Genomic DNA, 27,929 nt, shown 5'->3' with positions numbered 1-27,929 from the left:
AGATCGGCCAATCTGTCTACTCGTTATGATGCTTGGCGGTTGTTTTTTACAGACCGCATTTTAGATATTATCTTGGAATACACTAGTGTAAAAATAAGAGAACTAAGTGCTAGATATCGTAGTGACCCTTTCTTTGTAAATCATTTGAGCATGTCAGAACTACCAGCATTTCTTGGATTGCTGATTTTATGTGGAGCGTTTAAATCTGGAAGGGAAGATCCAGCATCTTTATGGGATAAAAATGGAAAAGGTAGCATATTATTTCGTGCGACAATCTCACCTAAACGATTTTTATTTCTTTTGACTGCCTTAAGATTTGACAGCGCAGAAACTAGAGCCTCCGCAAGAATTAATTCAGCAGCTATTTCCGATATTTTTGACAAAATTATTAAAAACTGTAGTACTAACTATTCCCGTTTCGAATACGCAACTGTGGACGAAATGCTAGTAGCTCTTAGAGAAAATGTAAATTCCTTATGTACATCAAAAAATGAAATCAAAGCCCGCAAAATATGCTTTTAATATTATGTGTCTTTGCGATCCTAAAATGCACTATTTGCTCAATGATTTTTTAATATACGGGTAAAAATAAACATAGGCCTATCAAAAAAGTTAAGTGTTCCTACTTTGGCTGTATTGGAACTTGTTGGGCCTATTGAAAATACGAATAGAAACATCACTGGTGATAACTAATTCACTTCTAATGAATTAGTTGATGAGCTAAAAGCTAGAAAATTGACATTTGTGGGAACTACGAGGTCTGACTATTAAATAACGAGACTGCGTGCCTAGAGGGCGCCCTAGACGGGTGGGGAAAAAAACGAGTAGTGCGTTGGGTATCTAGATATCTTGTCTATGCACGTACCAAAACACTTTTTCGTTACTATTATAGTATTCGTGCAGTAGCGGTTTGAAACGAACGTGTTTTTTTCTCGTGCCGAAAACCATGTGTGACGGAAAACAAGAGCAACGCATCAATCTTAAATTTCTCGTTAAATGGAAAAAAACTCCGACTGAGAGCTATAAATTGTTGCAAGAGGCCTATAGGGGAAAATTCTCTCTCTCGTGCGCGTGTTTTTGAGTGGTGTAAGCGCTTTAGTGAGGGCCGAGAGAGCACTGAAGATGACCAGTGCTTAGGTCGCCCTGTCACTGTTTCAACTCTGGAAACAGTGACCAAAATCAACCAAATTGTGCGTGCAGATCGTCGAATGAGCACCCGGATGATTGCTGAGGCTGTAAACGCCGATAAAAAAACGGTTAGAAAAATTTTACACGGGGAATTACACATGACAAAAGTCTGTGCGAAGTTGGTGCCAAAAAACCTGACTCCTGACCAAAAGCTCTTGCGTCAACAGGTCTGCTTAGATTTCCTTGAAAGGTTAGAAAAGGATACCGGACTGATAAAAAACATTATTACTTGCGACGAAACGTGGATTTTTGAATACGATGTTGAAACCAAGCGGTAATCGATGCATTGGAAGACGCCTGAATCGCCCAGAATAAAAAAAGCAAGGATGTCCAAATCAAAATTCAAGGCAATGTTGATCGTTTTTTTCGACATTAACGGTATCGTGATGACTGAATGGGTTCCAGAGGGTCAGACTGTCAACGAGACTTACTATTTGTCAGTTTTGACAACACTGCGAGAACGAGTTCGTAAGAAACGGCCATAGTTGTGGAAAAACAACTCGTGGATTTTGCACCAGGACAACGCACCTGCCCATAACGCGCTATCTGTGAAGCAGTATTTGGCCGGTAAGCGCACTCTAGTGCTCAAACACGCGCCGTATTCACCAGATTTGACCCCGTGCGACTATTTTTTGTTTCCGAAGATAAAATCTGCTTGGAAAGGGACCCGATTTGAGTCGATGGAAGCGGTAAAGCAAAAAACGGCAGAGCTCCTAAAGGCCCTCACCAAAGAAGACTTCCAGCACTGCTTCGATCAATGGAAAAAACGTATGGAAAGATGTGTGGCGAGGGGAGGGGAGTATACTGAAGGGGAGCATTCGAATGTTTAACAATTTTTATAATAAAACCCTTCTTTGTAGCCAGTCTCGTTATTTAATAGCCAGACCTCGTATGCGCAAAAATAAAAGGGATATATATATACCTTCAGCAAAAGAAAAAGTAAATTCTTCAGTTTTTGGGAGTTACTAGAGACACAACACTGGTATCTTTGGTTTTTAAGAAAAATAAATCCGTGATACTGCTTTCAATCATGCACCACGATAATACGGTTAGTGAATCTGGAATACCATAAGAAAGGGTATCGAGGGTAAATTCTTATGTTATTTTTAAACTGGGTTATCTAGATAATAACATCTACTTAACACAGAGACAGAGTTTTCGTAACATATCAACGGAACTAAAAGCGACGATTGCCAAAGTTTTACCTGTTCTAATTGAAAAGCAAGCTTTAGCTTTAAATCCTGCAAAAAGAATAAGGTGTTCCTTTGGTCCACGCTCCAAGGACGGAAAATATCAGACAAAATGTTTTACTTGTTCCAAAGCAGTCTGCAAAAAGCATTCTGTAGTACTAAAATGACTGTCTTTTTATTCCTTTAAATAGAGTAAAAGAAAAAACGCGACAACTTGCAAAGACAAATGTCATTTTAGTATAATTATTATTTAATGAAGAGTACATATTTTTTGTTTGCATTTTCTAAATCTTTTTTAATTTTGGTATAATGTATTCTTCTGAAATAAAGAAATTTTTTAATGATATTTGGGAGTTTAAATGCTCATAAAAAATAGATTATTCATGGTTATATAAGTTTGGGGTCGGTCGCGACCCCACAATATCACTTACGTAATTAGAAAACACAATACCAGTTAAGGGATGTTACTATTATGAAATATATAAATTTCGACATCCTTTTTTGAGGAAGGTATTGCTATATTTCTTAATTAATGCAAGAAAATTCATTTTCACACTTGTTTCTGAATGAGTACCTGTGGCGCTATCTAAAAAAACGGTACGAACGACCTAAAATCATTCAAAGAAATAATGTGTCGCGTTTTCACTTTTATCTCGTAGCGTCATCTAGCATTTATGATTTGAATCATGAATTAAGATATCAGAAACACAAATCATAAATATTAATATTCACAAAAAATTGGTTCCGCAGGTACTGAATATCTTTCCGAGTTCTTCCTCAAAAAATTGAACGATCTGTCATAACATTCATAATTCTAATAAACTCGGCAAATCTTAAAGAAAAGGCAGAAAAGATAAAAGTGATATGCGTTCTCCTATCACCTGTAAGGAAGATCGTCGACTAATTCAGCAAGACTTGTTAATAAAAAACATAAAAAAGGAGAAAGAACACTAATTTTGACATAAAATATTGTTTGATTGTGATCAGTTAAGCAAAAATTCAAATATTTCGGAACGTTTTGATAATAAATTATAACATCCTCGGGAAGCACAACATCTTGATGACGTGATGCTTTTTGAATGCTTAGCCTTGAAGAAGCAAAAGCAGCAGATATGCTGTAGATAATAATATACAGCGTGTAGTAAATCATGTACAAACAAAGAGGGAAAGACGTACTGCAATTTCGAGGTATTTTTTAAGCTCACATTTAGAACCAGGATTACGCAAGAAGATATACATCAATGTATATGTAAAACGATCTACATGATGATTCTTATATTTCTACATGCCCCTTTCTTTCCTCTAAACTTTTTTGTGGTGCTTCCTCTAAGCTCTGTTGATTTGTAATTGTATAACAGACTCGTTTTAAGCTTATACTTACATATTCAATCATCTTTCCATCCTGATTCTCCAGTACAGTTAAAAAGATTAAATTCTTTGAATGTGCCTCCTTTGCCGGCACAGAGAGCATAACATCCGAAGAGCTCAATTCGACCAGGCCCCTTGGACAGTAATGTTGCACCAAATAGTTTTTCTCACCCTTTTCCTTTGCCACCACAAACAGATCGTTAAATAAAAACAGGAACACGTTGGTTTTACTGAACCTCTTCCCAAAAGTCAACTTGGTATCTTCATTTCTGGATTGCATATGAACCAAAGAGCCACATCTGATGAGATACCTTTCTGGAGTGATTATTGCAATTTTTGGGATGGATTGTGGGAAATCCAGTTGTTTAGCTATTCGCATCATTTCAATTTCTCGTTCTTTTTGCCTGGCTGCTTCGTTGCATTGGCTGACAATCTAAATAAAAGACAAGGTGAGTAAAACTCATGAAAATCAAATGTATGAAAAATAAAAGGGATTTGTGCTAACCTTGTTAAGAGTTGCCAAGGCAGACTGACAAGCATAATATTCAGAGTCCTGCTGAGACAAACGCTTTAGCACAGCATCAACCAGGAGAGGCCATCGAGTAATTCGTTGCATTGGTAGCATCAGGAATGAATACAGAGACAAAGATTGGCAGGCTTCATTTAGTTCCAAGTGTTTCAGGAATTCAGTGAAACCCAAACGTTCTCTAAAAAAAAATATATAAGTTTATCATTAAATTCCTATTTTGTTGCTCGAAGAGGCTCACTTAAGATTCTTAAGAATTTCATCGATAACAATCTGGTTTTCACAATAGGGGATGTAGGCGTTGAAGTTCTCTTCAGCATGCTTTTGTACGATATCACAGATTCCGTGCAGTAAAATGTTATCTTGCCAACATTTCTCTAAGTCATGAAGCAGTTTTTCAGACGAACTACAAACTAATAAACAGAAATTATTATTTTTTTGTTGAAGAAAGAGAAGTAATACCTTCCTCTACATGCCCAAAAAGCACATCGCGCTGTTCCCTGGACAATAAATTACTGGCATCAAAACTTTTTACAAAGTGATTTATTAAGACAATCAAAGAATTTAAATACGAAGCCTCCGAGGTTAAAATCTCAAACTTGGCCTCTTGCAGTTTCTTTTGATGAGCACTTAAAGTGCTTAACACCGAAGAATTAATCACCTCCGGTATTTCACACCAAAGAGTTTTCGTGATACAAATTGAATTCCTTTGAGGAGTGACTAGTTCCATAGCTGATGGTCTAATTTTTATCACATTACTTGTTACCTCTTTTTCATGAATATCTTCGTAGTTATCCGAGTCGAAATCTGAGGTATTACCGTAACTTATTGACTCCAAAACAGCAGCATCATAAAACTGATACAAGGGCTCATCTTGAAGTCTCAGCTGAAGCTCCTGCTTTAACGAGTCATCGTTCTTTGTTTCCAAACTGCCTAAACTGTTAAAGCTTCCAGTGTAGTATGCACTATCGTTTTTCACATTGTTCAGATGCTCCCTGTCATCTTGGTTAATAAAGTCTGATGGTTTCAGAGAAGGTCTTGGTATTTCGAAGGCTGTAATAGAAAATTTTTGATAGCAACATAGTTTTTAATCATAACTTAAGAGAACGATAGCTACTCTCACTTCTACACTCTAGTAATTACAGTTTGATTTACGTTGAACGTAGAGACGACTGAGATAAGCGGCATGTTTCCCCTCTTTTGCCATCTAAGCAGCAAGTGCAAGTGGGAAATAGGAGAAACATTGTCGTTCGTTCTTCACCTTTACCTATGAACACACTGTCGCACGCTAATGTGTGTGTATTATTCGGTACCCAAGAAAAAAATGTGATATTCCTGTATATTATTATATATAGAGGACTGGTCTCTCCCGTTAATAGCTAGAGGAAAAATAAATATACTATCGTTCTCTTTTTATTATGTGTTTCTTATTGCAAGTTAATGCATTGAGTTTCGCACCTAAGATCTGAGTCGGGCGGATCTGTAGTTACTTACCTTTAATTGGAGCACTCAAATTACTTCCACTATTTTCAGCTGAGCTAGTGCTAGGGCTAGAGCTATTTTGCCCTTGATACAGACCCACTTCCGCATACCAATAGGTGCTTGGCCGCTTGGACTGATCGTTGTTTTTGAACACCCCCGAATCTGCATACCAAGAGGAAGCCTTATTGTCTTTTCTCTCTGATTTTTTTATTTCTATTTAAAAAACTAGTATTAATGCACTCGTTTATTAGATCAGAATGACACTTACCAGGTTGTCCAACAGGAGCGGGTGGTGGAGGACTTCTTGGTCTCATCACAGGTGACTTACTATGCCTGGCCGGTGAAAGTGACTTCTCAGATCCTTCGGTGGCATCAATATCGATTGGTTCAGTCAAATAAAACGTGCTCTTAGTTTTGCTCGCTCCATTCAAATTGGAAGTTAATTCCAAAGCGGATTCTGCTGATAAAGACATGCTTCTTCGGAATTTGGTGAGAAACCCTCCGCTTTTAGTTCGAGTAAGGGTTTTATTGTCTTCTGGTGATTGAGATTCGTTGTTTGAGGACTTGTTAGGTTCAGGTGAGGTTTTAACGTCTTGATTCTTGGCTTCTACAATAGGTTCGTTGCCGGGGCTTCGTTGTTTAAGTTTGGAGTCAGATTTTCTTTTTTTATTAGGATCTGAAAATCAAATTTTGTAATTTTGACAATCTTACATAAAAATAGGCTTACCGTTTGGTGTCTCTGCATCAGTCTTTGAAATGTGCTTCTTCATGCGAGTAAGAGATCTAGTAATGTTCATTCTGAATTTTTTCATGTTTTTCTCAGCGGATTTTATAAAGCTCTGGTTGTTTGGCAATTCTGGAAGTTGGGTGTTTTCTATTCCACCACTCTGAAATTTAAAAAAATAAATGGTAAACTTTTTAACGAGGTTTACAAGTGAACGCATACCATGTTTTTGTTCCTATCAAAAGATGCGTCAGACTCCGTATCACTTTCAAAAGAGTCATAATCCAATTCCTCTTCATCTTTGCCTGCATAAAGACTTTCATAGTGGTGATCACTTTCTTCACCTGTAACAAAAAACATTTATTAAAAACTTGTCCAACTAGCCTAAGATCTCTCTCTTATTCTTCCTTTATACCTATATAAAATGATATCTCCTGACTTTCCAAACTCTCTTCAAATATCTTATTTCTAATTTTTGCAACATCTTTCTTCTCCCTAATTTCCTTCTCCTTTTCTCCATCGTCCTCCTCCTCCTCCTTTACCTCCTTTACACTCTCACTATCCAGTTTTCCCAATAACTCTTTGGCATTGATATCGACGTACTCCAAAAGCACTTTGGAGGTGGACGAGACATAAACAGTGTCTCCCACCTCCTTCCTGCGAGGTTTTCTATAGGTGGAGGGAGCGGATCGCGGTGGAGGTACAGGAGGCGTAGCAGGTGCGAAAAACTGCGACACATGACGCTTTGACTTGCGTATGGAGCAAGAGGATATTGACCGTCTGTGACGGTCCGGTTCATTTGCATACATTATTATTCATTTTTTGGTTATATCCGTTTTTATTATTTTTAGTTGTTTTCCTGGTTTGAGGCTTAGTGCTTATGTTGTAGAACTTTATAGAATAAGGCAAATAAAATTATTATATAAAAAGCCAACTATTTACTATTTTAGGGCGTCAAATTGAAAGTTTTTCATTAAGATCTTTGGTCTTTTTGCTATTGACAGCTAAGTTAGTAATACAGCCAAATAGTTAGAGAAATAACCTGGACGCCCAGTTAACTTGAAACTTGTATTGAGATAACAATGCAATACAAAATAACTAGGCCATGCTGGTAATTATTAAAAGCAGCAATAAAGGCTTACAACCTAAAATGTGATTCTGTACTACTTCAGTGGTTGAACCACTGCAAATTAAAAGAAAAATGCAAGTCCTCTATAGATGGAGCAGCCTCTGACAAAAAATGAGTAGAAAGACTCTGGATCCAGAGGTCAATTACTTTGTTTAAATTTTAATAATAATATTTGGGCTCTTAAGTGCGATAATATAGATGTATAAACTCGCAACAGCAAGTCCAGGTGACAAGTTTGAAAAAGAACATATATCGAATCATTATATTGGCATTTTATATAACAGTTTTATTCGATTTTGTAATTTTATTTGTTTGTTGTTGTTTCCTTTGCTATATTTTTGCATAAGAACAATTAACCTGCTAAACGTACCTTCACGCGCTTTATTTATAACAATTAAAAAACAAAGATTTCTCTTTGATCCGTAGGTGTAAGACGGGTCACTTAGCAAGACATAAACCATTGTAACAAATTACACAAAAAAACTTATGACATAACAACTTATTTACGCCAAGGTCATCTTGTAGTAGAATAAAATAACAAACCACTGAAGAATAGAAGAACGTTGGGTCAAATTAGAGAGTTTATTGTCGGTATTTACGCAGTAATGTGAACCAACGCCTTGGTTTAATTTAACTAATTTTCGTTATAATTGAAGAAAAATCTTTGAAGCTTCCATGTGTGGAAGGCACTGAACTGTTAATTTATAAGAGAACAAAAATGCAGAACATAAATTGGAGCATAACATATTAATTTATGTTTTAACTTTCGGTTTTGCTAAATTGAAGCGGGTAATTATTTAATTTTGAAAACATCCGGCTGGTTTAATTGGTGGTTCGAGGGAACAAGGAAGTCTGATAGCTGTTTAAAATACATTTTGTTTAATGGAATTAATTAAAAATATTGCTTACATTAGGGTCATTTTTTCGGTTGAATATCCAATACAGTGCGCTAGGGGTTCGATTTCCGATACTTTTCCCAAGTGTTTTACATTCAATTTTATCGACAAAAACACGTATAAATAGGGGTTCATCTCTCTGAATAGGAGCCATATTAAAATTTTATTTCTTGATAATTCGGTGTTTTTTACGAGTTTACTGAAACTTATTTTATATCAGTTTTATGCGATCCACATGCATAAAAGTGGTCTTATTTTAAAGGTGATTAAATTTACTAGCTTCTAAAACCAATTGTACTAAGAACTTACTCAAAATAATAGACGAAAAACTTTAATTTTGATGAAAAATATGGCAAAATTTTGTGGACTTTTTGTTATGCTTTAACTTAAAAACCAGGGCCTTATTAATACAGGGTGATTTTCAACCTATACGCATAAATTTGGGAAATGGTAGATGAAAATCAATAATGACTAATAATGAGAAAAAATGTAGTAAGATATTTTTGGTTTCCGAAATAAAGTTAAACAAATGTCAACAGAACGTGTATCAGACGAACTTATTTTGTTTATTAATAACTGATAGTAAACAAGTCATAATGATTGGAATTTGTTGTTTGGAATCTTTAGCAGTACTTGGTTTGTTGGTGGCTGTGATCATTTTAGATCTTATTATCACTTGATCCTTGATCTAATCTTATTTTCAAACGAACAAAATAAAAGCGTCAAATGTAATGGCGCACATTTTTACAAACGAAGAACTTGTCGACATGGTTTTGGTTTACGGAGAAACGCATCAGAATGCAGTGGCAGTAGCTGATCTGTATGCCCAAAGATTTCCCCGAAGATATCACCCGAGACGTGGGGCTTTCTTACGTGTTATTCAGCGGGGTAGAGAAACTGGCAATTTGCGGCCGCGGCCTGGACAAGATGGAGGAGCTATTAGACCTAGGCACATTTTAAATCTGGAGGAGGATATTTTAGAAGTTATCGAAGAACAACCTGGAATTAGCACTAGGACAATTGCAGCGCGATTTGGAATATCGCAATCTACAAGTTGGCAAATTTTAAGACACGAGTTGCTGTACCCGTTTCATGTGCAGAGGGTACAAGCCCTACTTCCAAGAGATTTGCCGCTTCGAGTACACTTTTGTGAGTGGTTGTTATATCACCAGCAGTTAAGCCCAAACTTTACCATGAAAATTTTAGTTACGGATGAGGAAAATTTTACGCGCAATGGAATTTTCAACTTTCATAACACTCATTACTGGGCTTTGGAAAATCCGCATATTACACGGAGAACATACTTTCAACAACGTTTTTCTGTAAATGTATGGGCTGGAATTCTGAACGGTATGCTCATCGGACCTTTTGTTCTGGAAAATCGTTTGACTGGTGCTCGGTATTTAGAATTTTTGCGTAACAATTTAGCAGTGCTCCTTGAAAATGTGAATCTCAACGTTAGGCAGAACACGTGGTTTCTTCATGATGGTGCTCCACCACATTTTTCACGACCAGTGCGACAACATTTACATCGTGTGTTTCCCGGACGATGGATAGGCCGTGATGGTCCAGTTGGGTGGCCCCCTCGCTCGCCTGACTTGTGGTGTGACTGTGGGGTCATATGAAAACAATGGTGTATGTAAACGAAGTTGATACTGAGCAAGAGCTATGACATCGCATAAACGCTGCTAGTGACGCAATTCGCCACAGCCTGGTTTGGCCCGTGCATGTACGTCTTCATGGATTCGACGAGCTTAAGTCTGTATCGAAAATAATGGAAACAACTTCGAACAGTTGCTTTAAATTAGTTTAAATTAAACACGTTAAAAAATACACATTTTTTATTTAAAAAAATATGGATATCTCCAAAACTAAAAATATTTTACTACATTTTTTTTTCATTATTACTCATCAGCTATCATTTTCCAAGTTTATGCGCATAGGTTGAAAATCACCCTGTACATCTTTTTTTTTTTTCTAGTTTGTACACAATAAGCTATGCTAACAAATAAACATAGAATTATTACCGCCACTTACGCTAATAGTTTACGGAAATGGCCTGGCAAAAGCAGATAAAAATTAACAAAAATAAAATCCCTATACCTATACAGGTAAGATTTTATTATGTAGTAAGGGAGAGAGGCATTTTTAAGATAGGGAGAAGTAAATGCGAAGAATAAGTACATATTATGTAAAATAGGAAAACAACATTTAATTCAAAAAAGTTTTTATTCAAAATTAAATTCATAAAATTCGCTCAAAGTGACCACCATTATTCTGATGGTTAAGCTATTGCCCTCAATCCAACTTGCTGAGTAGCTCTCATAATTATTTCTCGATAGTTCTTATATCTCCTCAGCTGTAGCCATAATTCTTTTAAGTAGCTCTTCCCTAGTTTCTGCTGGTAAACTTTTTGTTTCATAGCGCCCCAAAACAAGAAATCCGGAGGAGTTAAATCGGGAGAACGAGGTGGCCAGGCGATTGTACCACTACGTCCAATCCATGGCATATAATTAGTATGAAGAAGGGAGTCCTTACTAGTCGGGAAAAATGAGCTGGTGCTCCATCCATTTGGATATAAAAAGTTCGCTGCTGCCGAGGCTGTCTGAACACCAACGGAACTTCTTCCAAAAAATCAATTTGAAGAAATTCCAAAAATCTCTCACCATTTAAATAATCGGTTAAGATAATAGACCTAATCAACTAATCATTCAATAAACCTGCCGAAATATTAATAGAAAATTCATGGTGGCACTGACCAGGACTTAGAACATTGAAAGGCTAGAATTAATAAACAACAACTTTGTGTGAGTTTAACATATGCACAGGGGCAAGGGAGGTGTTTTGTTTACCATACATTTATCAAGTCTCTGTTGTCAAGTTTACACGCATTTTCAAAACAGGAAATTTTCAGCTATATATCAACACATATAATATAGTTAATTTAACTTATTGATGTTAGATTTTGGATTAAAAATAAAAAGTAGAAATAGATATATGTTATTCTAAGCGCAAAAATAACATCTTCAAAGCAAAAAATTAATTATTAACATTTTTATTCCTAAAACCACTTCTAAAAAATTTGAAATGGCAACACCACAGGCAAAAGCGTTGTTTGTGACGCACCATGGGGAAAAAGCTATTGAAACCAATCATTTCACACGTAAATACCGATATTGTCATTATATCAAGGGATAACCGTCGTCATAAACGTAGAACAATAAAAACTTATTAAGACATCTATAATAATTATAAAATATTTAATTTCCATAAAAATATTTTTTATTAAATAAGTACCTTTACTCTAATGAAGTAAGTTAAAAAAAACGCATAAAGAGTTCATAAACGGGAATATTCTTTATAATTTAAAGCATAATTTATTAATAAGAAATATTTATTATGTATATATTTTTTGACGACGTCACTGGTAAAGATTACTTGTATCGCGTCGGTGGAATCAACAATGCGCTCGAGCGGCGTTGCGATCTTGTTGTCTTTTTTTCTCTAATATACGTTATCCACATTCATTTAACTTTGAATGTTGTAACTTATCATATTTTATGACAAAGCTTCATATTTTATTTATTAAGAGAAATAGGATTGTTTTGCGCATGTAAAAAGACGTGCCAATTTTTTATGATATTATAAAGTGTTTTTTTTGCCATTTGGATTGCTAAGCATTTGACATCATTGCATCAGAGATGTTGCATCAAACAAACTGCCCATAGTTCCCCGGCAATGCTAATTCTAGCCTTTCAATGTTCTAAGGACTAGAACTATATAACGGTGTGTCGGTTTTATACAATGAAACAGAAAGTTTACCAGGAAATTCAAGTAACCAGAGAACAGCTCTAATTGAGAAATGATTAGGGGAGGCTGGCCTAAAATGACATACTAAGGTAAAACAACATAGGTACAAAATCTCCAACTTGGCAACAGTATTTTTCGGAATAACTTTATGTCAACAGTGTCTCGGCATGCCTTTATATTACGCGTATTAAAAATATCGAGATTAGTTTGGCGTTAACGTTCATAGGGCGTGCTTTGTATTTTTTCAAGTCTACAAAATATTTGTGTTTTAAAACAGAAGATTACTAACTAAAGTATTTAAAGTTTAATTTTTTACGCTCTAACCTAATGACAGGTATGTATTAATCTTATTTTTTTGGTAAAATAACAACATTTTAACATTTTTTTTGATAAATAACATTTTTATAAATAAACATGTGGTGCAAGTTGGGTAAAATGACATAGGACCTATATGACTAAAATGACATAGTATGTCATTTTGCCCTTATTTTTTTACAGTTTCTCAAAATGAATTGTTTCTTCTTATTTTTTTTAGTATGGTTGGAAATTACTTAAGAAAAACTACGCGTCAGTCTTGGGATTCGTTACAGGTGCAAAAAGCTATTGCGGCAGTACAAAATGGAGAAATGGGCTGGCTCAAATCATCAAAAACATTTGGCGTACCCCAGGCTACGCTAAGAAGACGAGCATCGGACAAAAATAAAAGAGTCAAAGCTACTGATAAGGGTCTAGGCCGATACGAAACCACGTTTTCCGTAGAGTTGGAGAGGGACCTAGTTCAACATATCAAATTATTGGAATCTTGTTTGTTTGGTTTATCATGCGATGAAGTTCGTTCCTTGGCGTATCAACTGGCAGGAAGAAATGGAATTGCACACAGGTTCAACTCAACTACTAAAATGGCTGGTTGGGATTGGCTACGTGGATTTAGGTCTAGAAAACCCGATATATCTCTTAGAAAGCCTGAAGCTACTTCGGCCGCTAGAGCACAATCCTTCAATAAACCGCAAATTGCTAATTTTTTTAGAACTTTTCAAGAGACAATTGAAAAAGAGCATATCAACCCCACGCGCATTTGGAATGTAGACGAATCTGGTATGTCTACTATCAAAAAACCTAGCCGAATACTTGCTACCAAAGGTCGAAAACAAGTTGGCTTAATTTCAAGTGCTGAAAGGGGGCAGCATATTACAGCTGTGGTTTGCATGAGCGCAGCAGGAGCCTATATTCCCCCATCATTAATTATTCCCAGAAAAAAACTGGAAAAAGGAAGTGACCGACGAGGCTCCCTTAGGTGCATTGGGAATAGCTCAGGAGACAGGCTGGGTGACGGGCGAGATTTTTATAAAATTGATGCAACATTTTAGAGAATATTTTAATCCTTCAAAAGCAAATAAAGTGTTACTTCTGGTTGATGGTCATGCTAGCCATAAAACTCTAGATGTTACAAGATTTGCTAAAGAAAATGGAATAGAAATGATATGTATTGCACCCACCGGCTGCAACCTTTAGATGTGTGCTTTTTTGGGCCATTAAAAACATTTTATGATCAAGAAGTTACAAAATGGCTAAAATGTCATCCAGGCCGAACTGTTTCTTCATATCAGATTGGCGGGTTATTTACTGCAGCATATGGAAAAGCAGCTACAAATCAAAGTGCTGTAAGTGGATTTATGAAAACAGGAATATGGCCGCTAAACCCAGATATATTTCCTGATTATCTGTTTAACGCTGCAATGGTCACAGATAGATATCAAGATGGTGATACTCAAGTGGCTAACCATTCATTGAATATAAACAATATTTCATTTATTCGCCCACAAGACATTTCCCCTCTTCCAAGTTCATCTGGGATACAAGCAAACCCAAGAAAGCGGAAGGCAGAAGGAACCAAAGTGCTTACGAGTAACCCAATATTAGAGGCACTTAAAGCTAGAGAAGTGGAAAAACAAGCTGCTGAATTTCGCAAAGCCGCGAAACGAACCAAAAAAAATGTAACTCATTTAGTTGAAAGGCCTGAAAGTTTAAAAGAAGTTATTCAAATCAAAGAAGTTGCCAAAGAAAGTAAAAACCGCATAACACGTAAGGCTGCCATAGTAGTATCCGAACACTTTGTCCCAATGGACGAAAACTCTGATAATGAAGAGCCGTTTCAAGATGAAGATGACGAAGATGATCCACCCTGCCTATATTGTAACAGTTTGTACTCTATGTCCAAGTCCAAGGAAACATGGGTTAGATGTCAATCGTGCTCGAATTGGGCACATTGTGAGTGTGCTGGTAATTCTAAAAGAAGCAAACAATATGTATGTGAACTTTGTGAGTTTTAACTTGTAATGACCTTATGTACCTATGTAAGTTTCTTATGTCATTTTACCCAAGTATGTAATTCTTTTTATATTTTTTTCGCCAGGATTATTCATTTATTAAAAAAAAATTAGGTCATATTCTTATTTAACCTTTAGTATTATAAATTACTAATGATTTCGTATGTTTACATTAAAAGAATAATAAATTAATAAGCAAAAATAAAGTGGTATGTCATTTTAGGCCAGTCTCCCCTATGAGAGCTACTCAGCAGGTTGGATAGGACAATAGCTTGCCATCAGAACAATGGTGGCCACTTTAAGCAAATTTTTTGAATTTAGTTTTTTAATAAAAGTCTTTTTTAAATTAAATACTGTTTTCCTATTTCGCATATTGCGTAATTATTCATTGCACTTACCTCTCCCTATCGTAAAAATACCTCTTGGCCTACTACCCAATGAAATGTTACTTGTAGGTATAAGTATAGAAAAAAAAAATACGTTAAAGGCCTGATTTAAGCATAACAACTAAAAAAGTGCAAAAAATGTGACTACATTTTTCATTAAAATCAAAATTTTTAGTTTACTATTTTGAGTAATTTCTTAGAAAAATTGGTTTTAAAAGCTGATAAATTTAATCACCTTTAAAATAAGATATATGCATGTGAAGGACATAAACGTGATAGAAAAATGAGTTTAGGTGATACAAGTTTACATATTTCAAGAAATGAAATTTTTATTTGGCTCCCATTCAGAGGGATGAAGAGTGCGACCCTTATTTATATGGTTTTTTTGTCAGTATATTAACTTTTAACGACCAGGAAGAATTTAAAAGTTACGATATCCTAGTTCCCTATTTTTTTTTCAAGCAATAGTATTTTTTAATTTAGTGCAGGCAGTTGATGATTTTTTAAATTTCTTATTCAACTTCATGGAAAAAATTAAAAATTTAATCCAATTCCTAGACATTTGAGGACATTTTTTAATTTACTTCGAATGGCCAGGAAGAATGTAGAAGTTACGATACCCTAGTTCCCTATTTTCGTTTCAAGCAATGCAATTTTGGAATTTATTCCAGGCAGTTGTGGTTTTTTAAATTTCTTTTCCAACTGTGGCAGTTGCTGAGAAAACTGGGTTTAGGGTTATATTTATTGTTCAAATTAGCAACTTGAAAACGACCGATCCAAAAGGATTATTCGAAAAATATCCAATGTTTCAATATCCGGTTGACGACTCATTAAAAACAAACCAATTAACAAGAGACGTTATTAAAAACTTATCATGGCTTTCAGGTGGACCGGAATATTTTAATATCATCGGAAAATAGTGGTCGGGTTAGCATGTGATTAATATTATTTCATTTGACTTTAATATTAATGCTCAATTGGAACTTCTTTTCTTAAAAGTAAAAATCAAAAATAAAAATTATGCTTTTGGTGGTTTTTATAAGCCCCCTACTCTTAACTTTAATAGCCTAATTTCTGATTTTGATAAAATATTTTCTTTTATATACCCGTGTGTTGACGAAGTTTTCTGTTTAGGAGATTTAAATATTAATCTTTTAAATTTTAATAATCCCCTTACATCATTATTTGAAAATTATAATCTCACTCAAATAATTGAAGACCCAACCAGAGTCTCATCTACTTGCAGCACTCTTCTTGATGCAATATTTGTGTCTAATGTGTCTCTGATACATAATAAAGGGGTCATTTGCGCAGACAACGTCTCAGATCACAACTTGGTTTTCTGTGAACTAAATTTAAACAGGGTACTTATAGTTCCTAAACTAATTGAGTACAGGTGCTTTAAAAATTTTAATAACCAACTTTTTTTGCAGGATTTATATTTCCTACCATGGGATAGCATTTTATATCAAAATAATATCGATAGTAAGCTAGTAATTTTTAATAATTTAATTCAAACACTTTTTAATAAACATGCTCCTTTTAAAAAAGCAAGAATTACTAAACCTAAAGCTCCTTGGCTAACATCTGAGGTACTTCTTTTCCAAAAACAACGCAATGAGGCATTAAGGAAATTCAAGGCAACAAGGGATATACAAGATTGGGAGAATTATAAATTTCTGAGAAATCATACTCTGGCTACAATTAGAAGAGAAAAAAAGAAGCACCTTAATCTGTTGAGTAACGAAAAAAATAAACGTCAGCTTTGGTCGTCATTAAAAAAGTTTAACATTTGTAGAGATAAAAATAATACCAATATTCCGGAACACCTGTCTGATCCAAATCAAATTAATATCTTTTTTTCTCAATTTCTTCAAAATTCTGCGAATTGTGATGAACAAGTTCAGTGTTATAATAATGGTGTATTTGATAATAGCCTGCATTTCACACTTAATCTTGCAACTGTTGAAGATGTAAATAGAATTTTAAATAGTATTAAGTCTAATGCGACTGGTGTGGATCAGATTTCACCAAAAATGTTAAGGTATTGTAGCCTCTTTATTGATAAATACATATGCCACATAATAAATTGTTGTATAGAAGCTCACTATTTCCCCGATCAATGGAAAATTTCAATTGGTAAACCCTTATCAAAAGTTGCTAGCCCAGAAAATTATAACGACTTGCGCGTTATAAGTATACTTCCAGTACTTTCAAAAATATTTGAAAAGGTACTTTACCATCAGATGGTTTGTTATTTTATTGATAATGACATTATTCTGGCTACGCAATGTGGCTTTAGGGAGAACTTTGGTACCTCTGTAGCTCTACTAAACGTACTGGATGATATAATGGACGCTATTGATAAGCAACAGATTGCTGTTCTGGTGCTTTTAGATTTCTCTAAGGCGTTCGATACAATAAATCATGCCCTTTTACTAGCTAACCTTAAATATTATGGCTTTTCAATGGAGTCTATACAGTTAATTGAGTCTTATTTGAATAATAGATTTCAGTCAATATTTACAAATAATTCTTATTCTAATCAGGCTCACATTTTGTCTGGAGTGCCCCAGGGTTCTGTCCTGGGGTAAGTTGGTAAGTATCTTACCAACTTACCGAAGGTAGTATTGTAAGTACTTGGTAAGTATCTCCAACCGTTATCAAGTGTACGAAACGTCGTGTTACATTAAATAAATAAGACAATGCAAGTTCGACAAGATGTTTTCACTGTACCATTGTCTACCACCTTCAAAAACAGACCAGATCCTATATCCACCTTATTCATTCTAGTAATCAGTCCTGATGTATGGTGCGAGAAACATATATGACTAATGACTATGCCTCAAATCAAATACGAATGAAAGTAGGAAAATCTTTCGAATGAATAGTACAGATCGAACCAACAGACAAGACTCATAAAGAAGGAAGAAGCAGACTCTTCTAGAGAAGGAAAAAGAATACTTGTACACAACATTATCATCTTATTCTTTTTTTTTGATCGCTTTAGTATTAACTTGAACCTTCTTTTCCTGTGGTTTTACATATTTATAAACTACCTTCTTGTATTCTGTTTTTTTTTCTATAATTCTGTAACTGGGCCGATTGTATCTGGATTGTTTTTCTATGTAGATCTCCTTTTTGGAGTCGTCATGAGACCTTCTATAGTAATCATCATTATTTCTATCAGCTAGTGAAATAAAGTGCTAAGAATAACACTAAATAGAATAAATAAATACTAATACAAGAATAAACACTAAGCAGTCAATACTAAGATTGAAAAAAAAACATGCTTTATTGTTATTAACAAAGAAAAATTGTTCTAAACAAAGCTACCTTAAATTACTACCACTAAACTTAACCACTACACCCCATATACACTCGAGTTCCAAAATAAACATCAGAAAACAATACATAAGAACAGCAGAAAAAAAATACATAAAAAGTAAATTAAATTCCATAAATATGCCCTCAATTATAAGACAGCAAAGAATTCTAACCATACAAACAAATCAAATAAAATTCAAATACTGTAAACTTACACTTAGAATGTGTCGACGTAGTATTCATCCAGTGAATAGTGACATTTTTCGGTCAAAAGTATTTTCAATTTACGTTTAAAAGTGTCAATACATGTTGCCTCCCTGATTCCACCTGGTAAACGATTGAAAATTTTGATTCCCTCGTAGAAAATAGATTTTTTAGTTTAAAGCGATTTGCAAAAAGTAAGCAGGCCACTTCCTGAATGTAGAGGGAGAAGACAGTGTGTATGCCCAGCCTAACAAATAATGGGCGACAGGAATCTGTTGGTTTAGCCCCACAGATGTAACGTACAGCACGCTTCTGTAAAACAAGCAGCATTTGTAGAAGGTAGGCAGCTGCATTACCCTAGAAGCAAATGACATACCTAAGGTGGGATTCAATTAATGAAAAATATACAGATCTTCCAAACTCCAGGGTAGCCACTCTGACTGCAAAACAACCTGCAGACCCCTTTTTGCAAGTACCGAGGATATGCTCTTCAAATCTGAGTTCTCTATCAATGAATATACCCAAAAATGTTGTATTATCAAACTACTGAACTACTGAATTAGAAAAAGGCACGTGGTCTAGAGCACACTTAAAACACAATAATTTGGTTTTTTGAGGATTTAGTGACAGCAAGTTTGATTCAAACCAGAGATTTACTGCCTGAAGATCAGTTGCCAATGTAGTTCGCAGAGTATCTGTGTCTGGGCTGTGCCAAAGAAGTGTGGTATCATCGGCAAATAGAGTAAATTTCCCCCGTACATTAAGATTAGTAAGATCATTTATGTATAGGAGAAAAAGTATAGGCCCCAAAACTGAACCCTGAGGAATTCCCAAGATGATAGGATGGTAATCAGAGTACTTAGATCCTACAAGCACTCGTTGTTGCCGATCTTGCAGATAGGAAGCAAACCAAGAAGATGAAACTTCCCGAAATCCATAATGATGAAGCTTCCGCTGCAGAATGCTATGGCAGTCCAAAGAATCAAGAGGTCCCAAAAGAGAAAAAAAAATCTCTCAATGTCATATACCTCCAATATACATATATTGCTAGTCAATAACAATTCCTCTAAACTCAGGTGTTGGACAATTGCACCTCTTTTAGAGAAGAACAAAGGACAGGTCTCCTGATTGAAAATAGGTAGAATATTCTAAACAGCCAAAACAAAAACTGGTGTAATTTGGGTATTTCAGAAAAGAAAGAGAACAAGCAATCAACAGACACGATACAATTATCTTCAGTCAAGTTCAAAGATTGGAAGAAAAGAATAATTTCTTTAAACCTCATTAATAATATACACAGCTGATAAACTGAATTGGGAAGTGCGGATTTTTTATGAACATTCAACAATTTCCATCTGTAATAAGTTACCTACAAATACAGTTTATCTTGTAAACCAAACTCGTTCATCGCGCATCTGCTTACTTAATGAAAGATGTTTTTTATTAAAGGTATTCAATCTATGATGATTACTTGTGTTATGAATACAAAAGAAAAATTTACAAAAAAGAGACATCTGCCAAAGTAAGGACTAACAATGACAGTCATACAAATCTGCAGGATTTTTCACGATCCCGTATATAAGAGGAACACTGAGAAAGCATAATTATGTATTGCAAGGAAATAACATGATGGAGATGAAGACTGCATTTAAATCGGGGGTGTAGGATACCAATTAGTGGTGTAGGATGAAAGACATTTATCATATCTTCTGCAAGTGAAATAATGTTCTTGGAATTAAGAATGAAGCAGCATCGGAAATTGAATGGAAATGAGCAAGCCTCTAAATTATAGGGATAGCAGAACGTGCTTGGTTATAATATCCATTAAAGTGAAACCAAAATTATCTAATGGAAAAAAGGTAGAGGAGATTATTAGAAGCAATTCACATTTTCCAGAAAATGAAATTAAATTGAGGTTAAAAGCAAAAATTACTAAGCAATATACAATTAAGGTTGGCATACAAGGCCAAAGTGGCATTGCCAAAGTTGAAGATAATATAAACTCTGTATGCAACCCTCTAATAATATATGTATGTATCAATAGATTTGGGGTGAAGTTTTTCCTACTTCAGAATAAGGTGAAATGTGCATTTACGAAAACAGAAGAAACATAACTCGAGGAAGAAAACGGGAGTGTACAAGGATTGTTCTACAATATTAGTGGTAGTAATCAATAAAACTATACCTTTATTGAATGGCATCAAACACATATTTGATCTTCTAGTAAAGTTTCAGAATTTTAGTGGTATAAGAGGCAAATCCCTTCAGACCTAGAAAAATGAGTCTGAGAGAAAACTAAGGTAAATTCGACAAGGAACGACAAGTGCAAACAAGCCAAATATCTGTTGTCAGACTCGTCTAGCTACTGTATCAGCACTATAGCGAATTTAATTCGAGTCATTGTAGATAATTGAAGAGTTAACGGGTACCTGCACCTATGCTGGAACTGTGGTCCAACAAAGGAAACGACTTGTTAGTAAGTGCGAAAGGTGAGGGTTAGTGGTGAGTTTCTAGTAGAGGAGAATTTTGGTAACCTGAGCGGGAAGGGTCAGCTTATATTTATTAGAAAAACGGGCATCAAAATAATTATTTCCTTGTATGGCAGGATTCGCATGTTACGTAGAAATGATTCTTTTTAAGAATTACTCTAAATTATTCTAACCAATGGAAGTCTAGTTCTATAAGATTAGGATGTCCATAAACAACTGAATAGCTATAACGAAAAAATACTTTTTGATATTTAATCAAACATGTAGGAGCCGCCATCATCTTGACTGATAGAACGGAAGAAAAAGCTTAAATCAAACTATACCGCGTGTGCGTCGCCGAGCGGAACATAGGAATTCCATTATAAATTTTAAGGGGGTCAATTATTGGCTTCCTTATACATTTTACAGAAAAAATTTAAGATAACTTTTTGAAGAGACCAATCTGGCAAACCCTCGTGCAAAGTTTCAAAAAATTTTAATAAGCGAATTTTGAATTATTCAATTAAATGTAATTGCAAAATTACCAAATTTTCGATTCTCAATAACTTATTGGTACACCATTAAATATTGGTCAATGGAACTTTTAGGTGGATCACCTTGAATATTATAAGAAAAAAATAATTTTCTAAGCCTAGGCACAAGCGTTACTTAGGTACAAATAACAATTAAAAATGTATTTTTTTACTCTCGTGGTATTTCAGTTAAACAAGAAGAGACAGGAGACAGGTTTACTCCGACATTTCTTTTTTTGGATGCTGAAACGTAGGTGCGACATGAATAATTTAACATATAACTCCAACCTTGATGATGTTATTTAGAATGGTTGCGATGACCTGCATTTTTTGTATAGTAAGTAAAAGCAAATCAAAATTATGAAAAATTGTAAATTGTAATTGTATTTCAATTCGTCATATGTAGAGCAATCTTAGAAAAAAATAAAAATGCATTATTGTAACCTATTAATAAAACTTCAACCAGTGTCTCAAAAATTCTATTTTTCTAACTTAACAAAGCTAGCTGTAGTAGTACTTGTCTTTAAATTGTTCAGATCAGCCTAATTACAGACCAATATCACTTTTACCTATAAAATCAAAAGTATTTATATGATAACATACTATAGAACCAAATGCCATGAATTTGGCTTTAAAAAGAACTGCAATACCACCTTAACTACATTTGAGAGACGCTGCCCTGCGAAATACTTCATGTGACCTAAGCAAGGCTTTCAAATTATGTCGTCCACAATTAGCATTTAATAAAATCGGGAAAATAAAAGAAGCAACCGGAGTATTAAAATGATTTTTACCTACCTAACGAACAAAAGACAGAAAGTATAAGTGAATGGAGTGAACTATGTTGAGTGAAAGATGAAAGTGAGTAAAAATCCAACGGTCTATACCTGTATATATTGGTCCCTGGACCAATATTATTTTTGAAACATAAATAATATATAAACTTTTACATATTGTCGAGGGAGCTCCTTTCTTTTCTTTGCGGTTAATATAATTTTCATTTATGCACATATTTATTTCACTTACACAAGAGGCGTCCAGGGCATATAGTTGTAGGCCAAGTAGCAAATAATGACTACTTTTCTAAATTTTATCAAAAAATCAGAGCATAATTTGCTTCACAAGAACTTTGCCACTTGGAAAAAAAGGTCCTGGTGCTGCTCATAGATTTATTTGAAAAACGCAGACAAACTTTGTGGTCGGAAAACAGATCTGTTGTCTTTCTCATGAGAAGAGTTTCTGAATAAATGACATTTTTGTAATAAGAAAAGCACTGAAATGATTTCCAGCTACAGAACTTATAGTGCAGAGAGTACGGATAACAGCGAAGTGAGTGAATTAATCAGAACAACAATCTACCAAAAAATGATGAGGGAATCTCCTTTATTACCATCCCTCTACTACACAGATCCTGGAGATGCCTTTATATCTCTGGAAAACCCAAACAAACAAAGTTTGGTTCAAAAATGCAGGAAAGAGTGATGATAAAAAGCGTTTCTTTAATAAATCTTCCAACCTACGGATATTTGTAAATAATTTTTATTTTAATGTTTTTTTTTACCTGCAACATGTTTATAGTATTTTTTGTAGGAATTTTAACGACAAAACTTTTTACAGAGCTATGGAGTCATATTTTCCAGATGTTTAATGATTTTTTTTGTTCTTTTGTCAATATACGTAATTTTTTTACTTTATTTCAGGCATCGTTTTTTCTTTCCTTAAGTTTTTCATAATTTTTAAAAATATTTTATTTTCCAGGCTCTTGGAATTACTTGTTATGTTTTTTAGGATTCAAAGCATTTCCTTAATTTATTTACATATTTATTATTTTAACATAATTTTTTACGTTTGTTAGAATTTTTAAGTAATTTTTGATGTTTTTCACAACCATGGAATTTTTCATGCCATTTAACATAAATTGTTAATGTTTTCGAAAAATTTGAAATAATTTTATAATTTTTTAATTCTTTACTGGCACTGGTAGTATTTCATGTATTTCAGAACCTTTAATTAATTTTTTGCGTTTAAAATATTATTTCATGTTTTTCAAATTTTTATAGTAATTTTGTTATATATTCCAGTTGTGTGTTCCAGACATTGAAAATCATTTTTTTTCTTTTAAAAGAATTTGCTAAAATTCTATATTTTTTCAAAATTTTTAAGTAACTTTTTGTTTTTTAGTAAATATGGTATTTTCCAGACGTTGCCTTACCGATTAGGTTAGCTGTTGAAATTGGCCACCACAATACTTTAACACTCTGTAACTCAAAAGTTAAGGAGTTTAGGACATAGCTTTATTTGAACTTTTCTTCTTCAAACCACCTAGAGATAAACACCCTTGAGGATCAGCATTTTATTCTGTATATGCTTTTTCTCAAAGAACTATAGCTTATCATATAATAACTCAAAAAAAAATAAATAATAATAATCTACCTCAAACTTTATTTTTATGCTTTTAGATTAACGATAAACTCCTTATGATGAGTTCTATAAGCTGTTAAAATAACTCAGAAACTAGACATGCTGAGGATTCCAGCACTAGACATACCAGACCCTTCAGAGAAGTCGGGATAGATCAAATTCTCATCTACTACTTCTTTGTATTTTTTAATGTTATTAGTCCTGTGTCTATTAACTGTTTACATACTGTACAAGTTAAAAACTTTATTTAAAATATTCTCCTTAAATTAATGAAAATTTAAAACAACTTTTTATGATTCATTTAAAATTAATTTAAATTTTAAATGAGTCTAAGAAAGAAACAAAGAAAACAACTTTAAGGCTCAAAGAGGATATCCCTAGCTGATGACTATCAAAGTGCCTGAAGCATATAAGGTGAGTCACCGCACAACCACAAGTGGCACAATAATCCGAATTTAAAATAATGAATTAATTATTACTTGATCACAAACCACAAAACTAGTTGATTTTCGATTACTAATTATCACATATCACCGCCGCCGACGAAACTCGACACGATTTTGTAAAAACTACGAGTACGACCGTGATCATCATCAGGATCCGAAAACTTTCACTCTTTAACGGCCGCATAAAGAATGTTTGTTATTTTCTATTAAATAATTTAATTGTTATTAGTAATATCAACAATCACTTTGGCATCAAAGAAACTATCGCCAAAACACGTACGTACGCGCCGTTTTTAAAAGAGTACTGAATAAAAAGTTTCTCACTTAAAATTAATTTTAAACAAAAGGCTCTGTCTGTCCTTTTCTTGCTCGTTGTAAGGTCATTTAGTGATTCTCGCATCTGGTACCATGCAAGGAAAGTTAGACGGCGGCGTTGCCGGTGGTACCGATCGATATTGTTGTATAACCCTGCTGGTACCTGTTTGGCAGGGCATGGTATCATTAATTGTACGTGATGATGATACTTGATTAGTCATTAGATAATTTATTGATAACATTATTTGAATATTAATGGACTTAAAAGACTGATTAGCAGAACTAGTTTTGGACTTTCACTTGTTGTTGTTGTTATAAGGAAAATAACTTAAGGTTATATGATGTAACAGAAGAAGTATCTTTATTATAAATTACAGTGTACTTAAAGGTTTTCGGATAGCACAGATACTCTGATCCTTGAGAGAATGATTTTATTATTTCAAATGTTATTGCAATGTTTGCCACTGATATTCTATGAACAGATTAAAAATGTTTTAGTCTTCTGACTCTGATGAGTTCTGTATACTAGATGAAACTATTTAAAAAAGTTCACAAGAACTATATAAGAAAGTATGGTTCAGTTGATATCACAAGTGATATAGTCGTCTCAATCTGTTTTTTTCATTTTATTGACTATAAGAAGGCATTTGTGTAAAAGGCAATGTGGTATTCTCAAAACTCTTTACGCTGGACTTGGAGAATTCATTTAAATCACTAGACTAATCAGCTATAACATAAATATAAATATATTTAAGGAATTACAAGCTATGACCATATTATTAAGAATAGGCTCAAAAAATAGGATTAAATATAATTTGCAGAAAAAAAGTTCTATCAAAGACAATGTCTTTAGTCTAGAGAGGATTAACTAGAAACAATCAGAATAATCAAATCATCCGATTGCCAAACCTAAATGTGTAGTGTCGCAAAGATAGTAAGAGTTATTAAGGCTTATCTCATATGGATGTCAAACTTAAACACTCACTACGCGGCATGTGAAACAAAAATCAATAACCCAAAGATCTACAGTGAAGCGATCTATATTTTTAATATGAAATAGAGATTCTAGAAGGTAGTTAGAAACAAATTTATTATTTTGAGCGGAAGACGGAGAACTGACCTAAAATCGTCAATGAGCTAAGGAGAGGAGCTAATGATTGGAACGTTTCAATTTTGTAAATATTACTACTATTGTAAATGTATTTTGAATTACAATGCATCTTAAAAATGGCACATAATATATTTTTGGCTCATCTTTGTTTGGACAATACGAAATATTTTCAATTTATATCCTGGTCAAAATGCTTGGAACTCTCTATTTAAACTAATGTGTTTTTTATGCAGTTTTTGAATAGCCAGTGTTCAGGTCAGTTAAGTTTATAACGAATACCGATATATTTGTATTAAAATGGCAAAAAAAAATTAAGCAGTGAAATATTTCTACAAGATTGAAAGTTCCAAATAACACCGTCTCATGAATCATTAAAAGATACACAATATTTGGTCATATGATGCCAGGAAAAAGCTCTTGAAGGCCTAATGCTACTATACTGCCCGGGTGGATAAGTGAATTTTAAATATTGCTCATAATGACCCATTTTTTTCTTGATCTTCAAAATTTACATAACACCAGTGGCGTATCCAGGATTCATTTCTGGGGGGAGAGGCAACATGGTTTATCACCATTTAATATACAATTTACTTACATATGTATATGTGTATGTTAGTTAATTTTTTTGGCCTATTATCGGAGATATGATATTATTCATTAGGAAGGGAGAAATAATTACCATGTTTTTGAAATGCTATTATTAATTTAAAAGCTAAAAAAATAAAGAAAAATAAAAGATACTAATATAATATATGGATAGTAAAACAGGCACAAAGCAAACAAAAAATTATTATAGAGTAACAAAAACAAATTGACTCCTAAAAAAACTAAACAAGATCAAAACTCAATTAGGCATTTATATAAAACACCAAAAAAAGCCAAATAAAACTAAATAACAATATCAAGTTTCCTCGATTTAAGCTGCCCTTCGTTAAGTACTTCCTCGGCACTAACTTAGATTTCTGGATATACATACAGAAGAGTTAAACCATTTAATCTGTCTTCACTTATTGTATTTCGTAAGTAAGTCATTAACAATTTAAGTGTAGAAAATTTTCTTTCAGGGGTAAGTACAAAAAATCTTTAACAGTATAAATATATTGGAAAATATATCCTAATCACACATTACTAGGGCATCGAGAGCGGAGCTCGGATATTTTTCTGGTGCACAGGCTTCAAAATTTCTATACCAAAGTTTGAGTTCAGCAGAAACCATAGTAAATGAACAATTTTCTAAATCATTTTTATAAAAATTTACCAAATACTTAAGACTTTGAAGTTGATCATCAAGTTTCTTATTTACTGATGGAATCAGACAGTTAAATGATTGTAATATATCTTTATGTTTAACAAATCTCTCTTCTAATTGTAATAAGACGCAATCTAAAAACGGAATAAATATTGATATTCTGAAATATTCTTCAGTTGTGTTAGTTGAAAATTTACCCTATTTTTTTGTCTGCTAGTTATGCGTGGTTTTGTTATTTCTAAACCAAATAAATTGTTTATATTTTTTTTGCCTCTGCAAAAATAGTTGCAAAACTATTATCTGCTTTATGACTTAAATCTTTAAGTTCTTTTAAGCAATCTTCAGCCAGTAATATTGCTTTGCCTAAATCAATATTAACTGATTGCAGCAACTTTGATAACGGAGTGGTAAATGCAAAAACATGTTCAATTACATAAAGAGTAATGAGGAATTCTGATGTACTTAAGGTGTTTAGTAACAAATTGCTACAAGTAGACGTTTCTTTGTCTGGCCACTCAGCTATTTCTTCTAAAGCCAATACCACAGAATTTAAAAGCTCTCTCATTACGTTTACTGAATCTTGTCTTTGAACCCATCTAGTAGCACAAAGTTGTTTTAATCTGTCTCGTCTTGATCTCTCATTATCCGGCATTTCATTTACTTTTTTAGTTAAAATATTTTGACGTTTGGGAGTATTAAAAAAATTGTAAGCATTTTCAATAACACCCATGCAATTTCGTACAGCCTGGACAGAACATGCATCGGATATAGCAAGGTTAAGGGAGTGTGAGACCCAATGAACATATAAAGCTATAGGATATTTATTTCT

At 33.9% G+C, this 27,929-nt stretch overlaps 1 protein-coding gene across 1 annotated transcript in view; it reads right to left on the bottom strand.

Moving 5' to 3' along the window:
• The window catches only part of LOC126746543 (uncharacterized), a 112,248-nt gene that overhangs the window by 5,381 nt on the left and 78,938 nt on the right, over window positions 1–27,929 (bottom strand). The window contains exons 5-12 of the mRNA XM_050454851.1: window positions 6,701–6,822; window positions 6,482–6,641; window positions 6,023–6,430; window positions 5,767–5,967; window positions 4,735–5,325; window positions 4,514–4,685; window positions 4,252–4,453; window positions 3,760–4,179 (exon numbers count right to left, since the gene is read on the bottom strand). Coding sequence (XP_050310808.1) covers window positions 3,760–4,179; window positions 4,252–4,453; window positions 4,514–4,685; window positions 4,735–5,325; window positions 5,767–5,967; window positions 6,023–6,430; window positions 6,482–6,641; window positions 6,701–6,822 — 2,276 coding nt within the window. The remainder of the gene's footprint in view (window positions 1–3,759; window positions 4,180–4,251; window positions 4,454–4,513; window positions 4,686–4,734; window positions 5,326–5,766; window positions 5,968–6,022; window positions 6,431–6,481; window positions 6,642–6,700; window positions 6,823–27,929) is intronic.

The sequence above is a fragment of the Anthonomus grandis genome, chromosome 17 (genome assembly GCF_022605725.1).
Source record: "Anthonomus grandis grandis chromosome 17, icAntGran1.3, whole genome shotgun sequence".
Classification (NCBI taxonomy): domain Eukaryota; kingdom Metazoa; phylum Arthropoda; class Insecta; order Coleoptera; family Curculionidae; genus Anthonomus; species Anthonomus grandis.
Note: the sequence above shows the minus strand (reverse complement) of the source record. Positions and strands in the feature narration are given on the sequence as shown.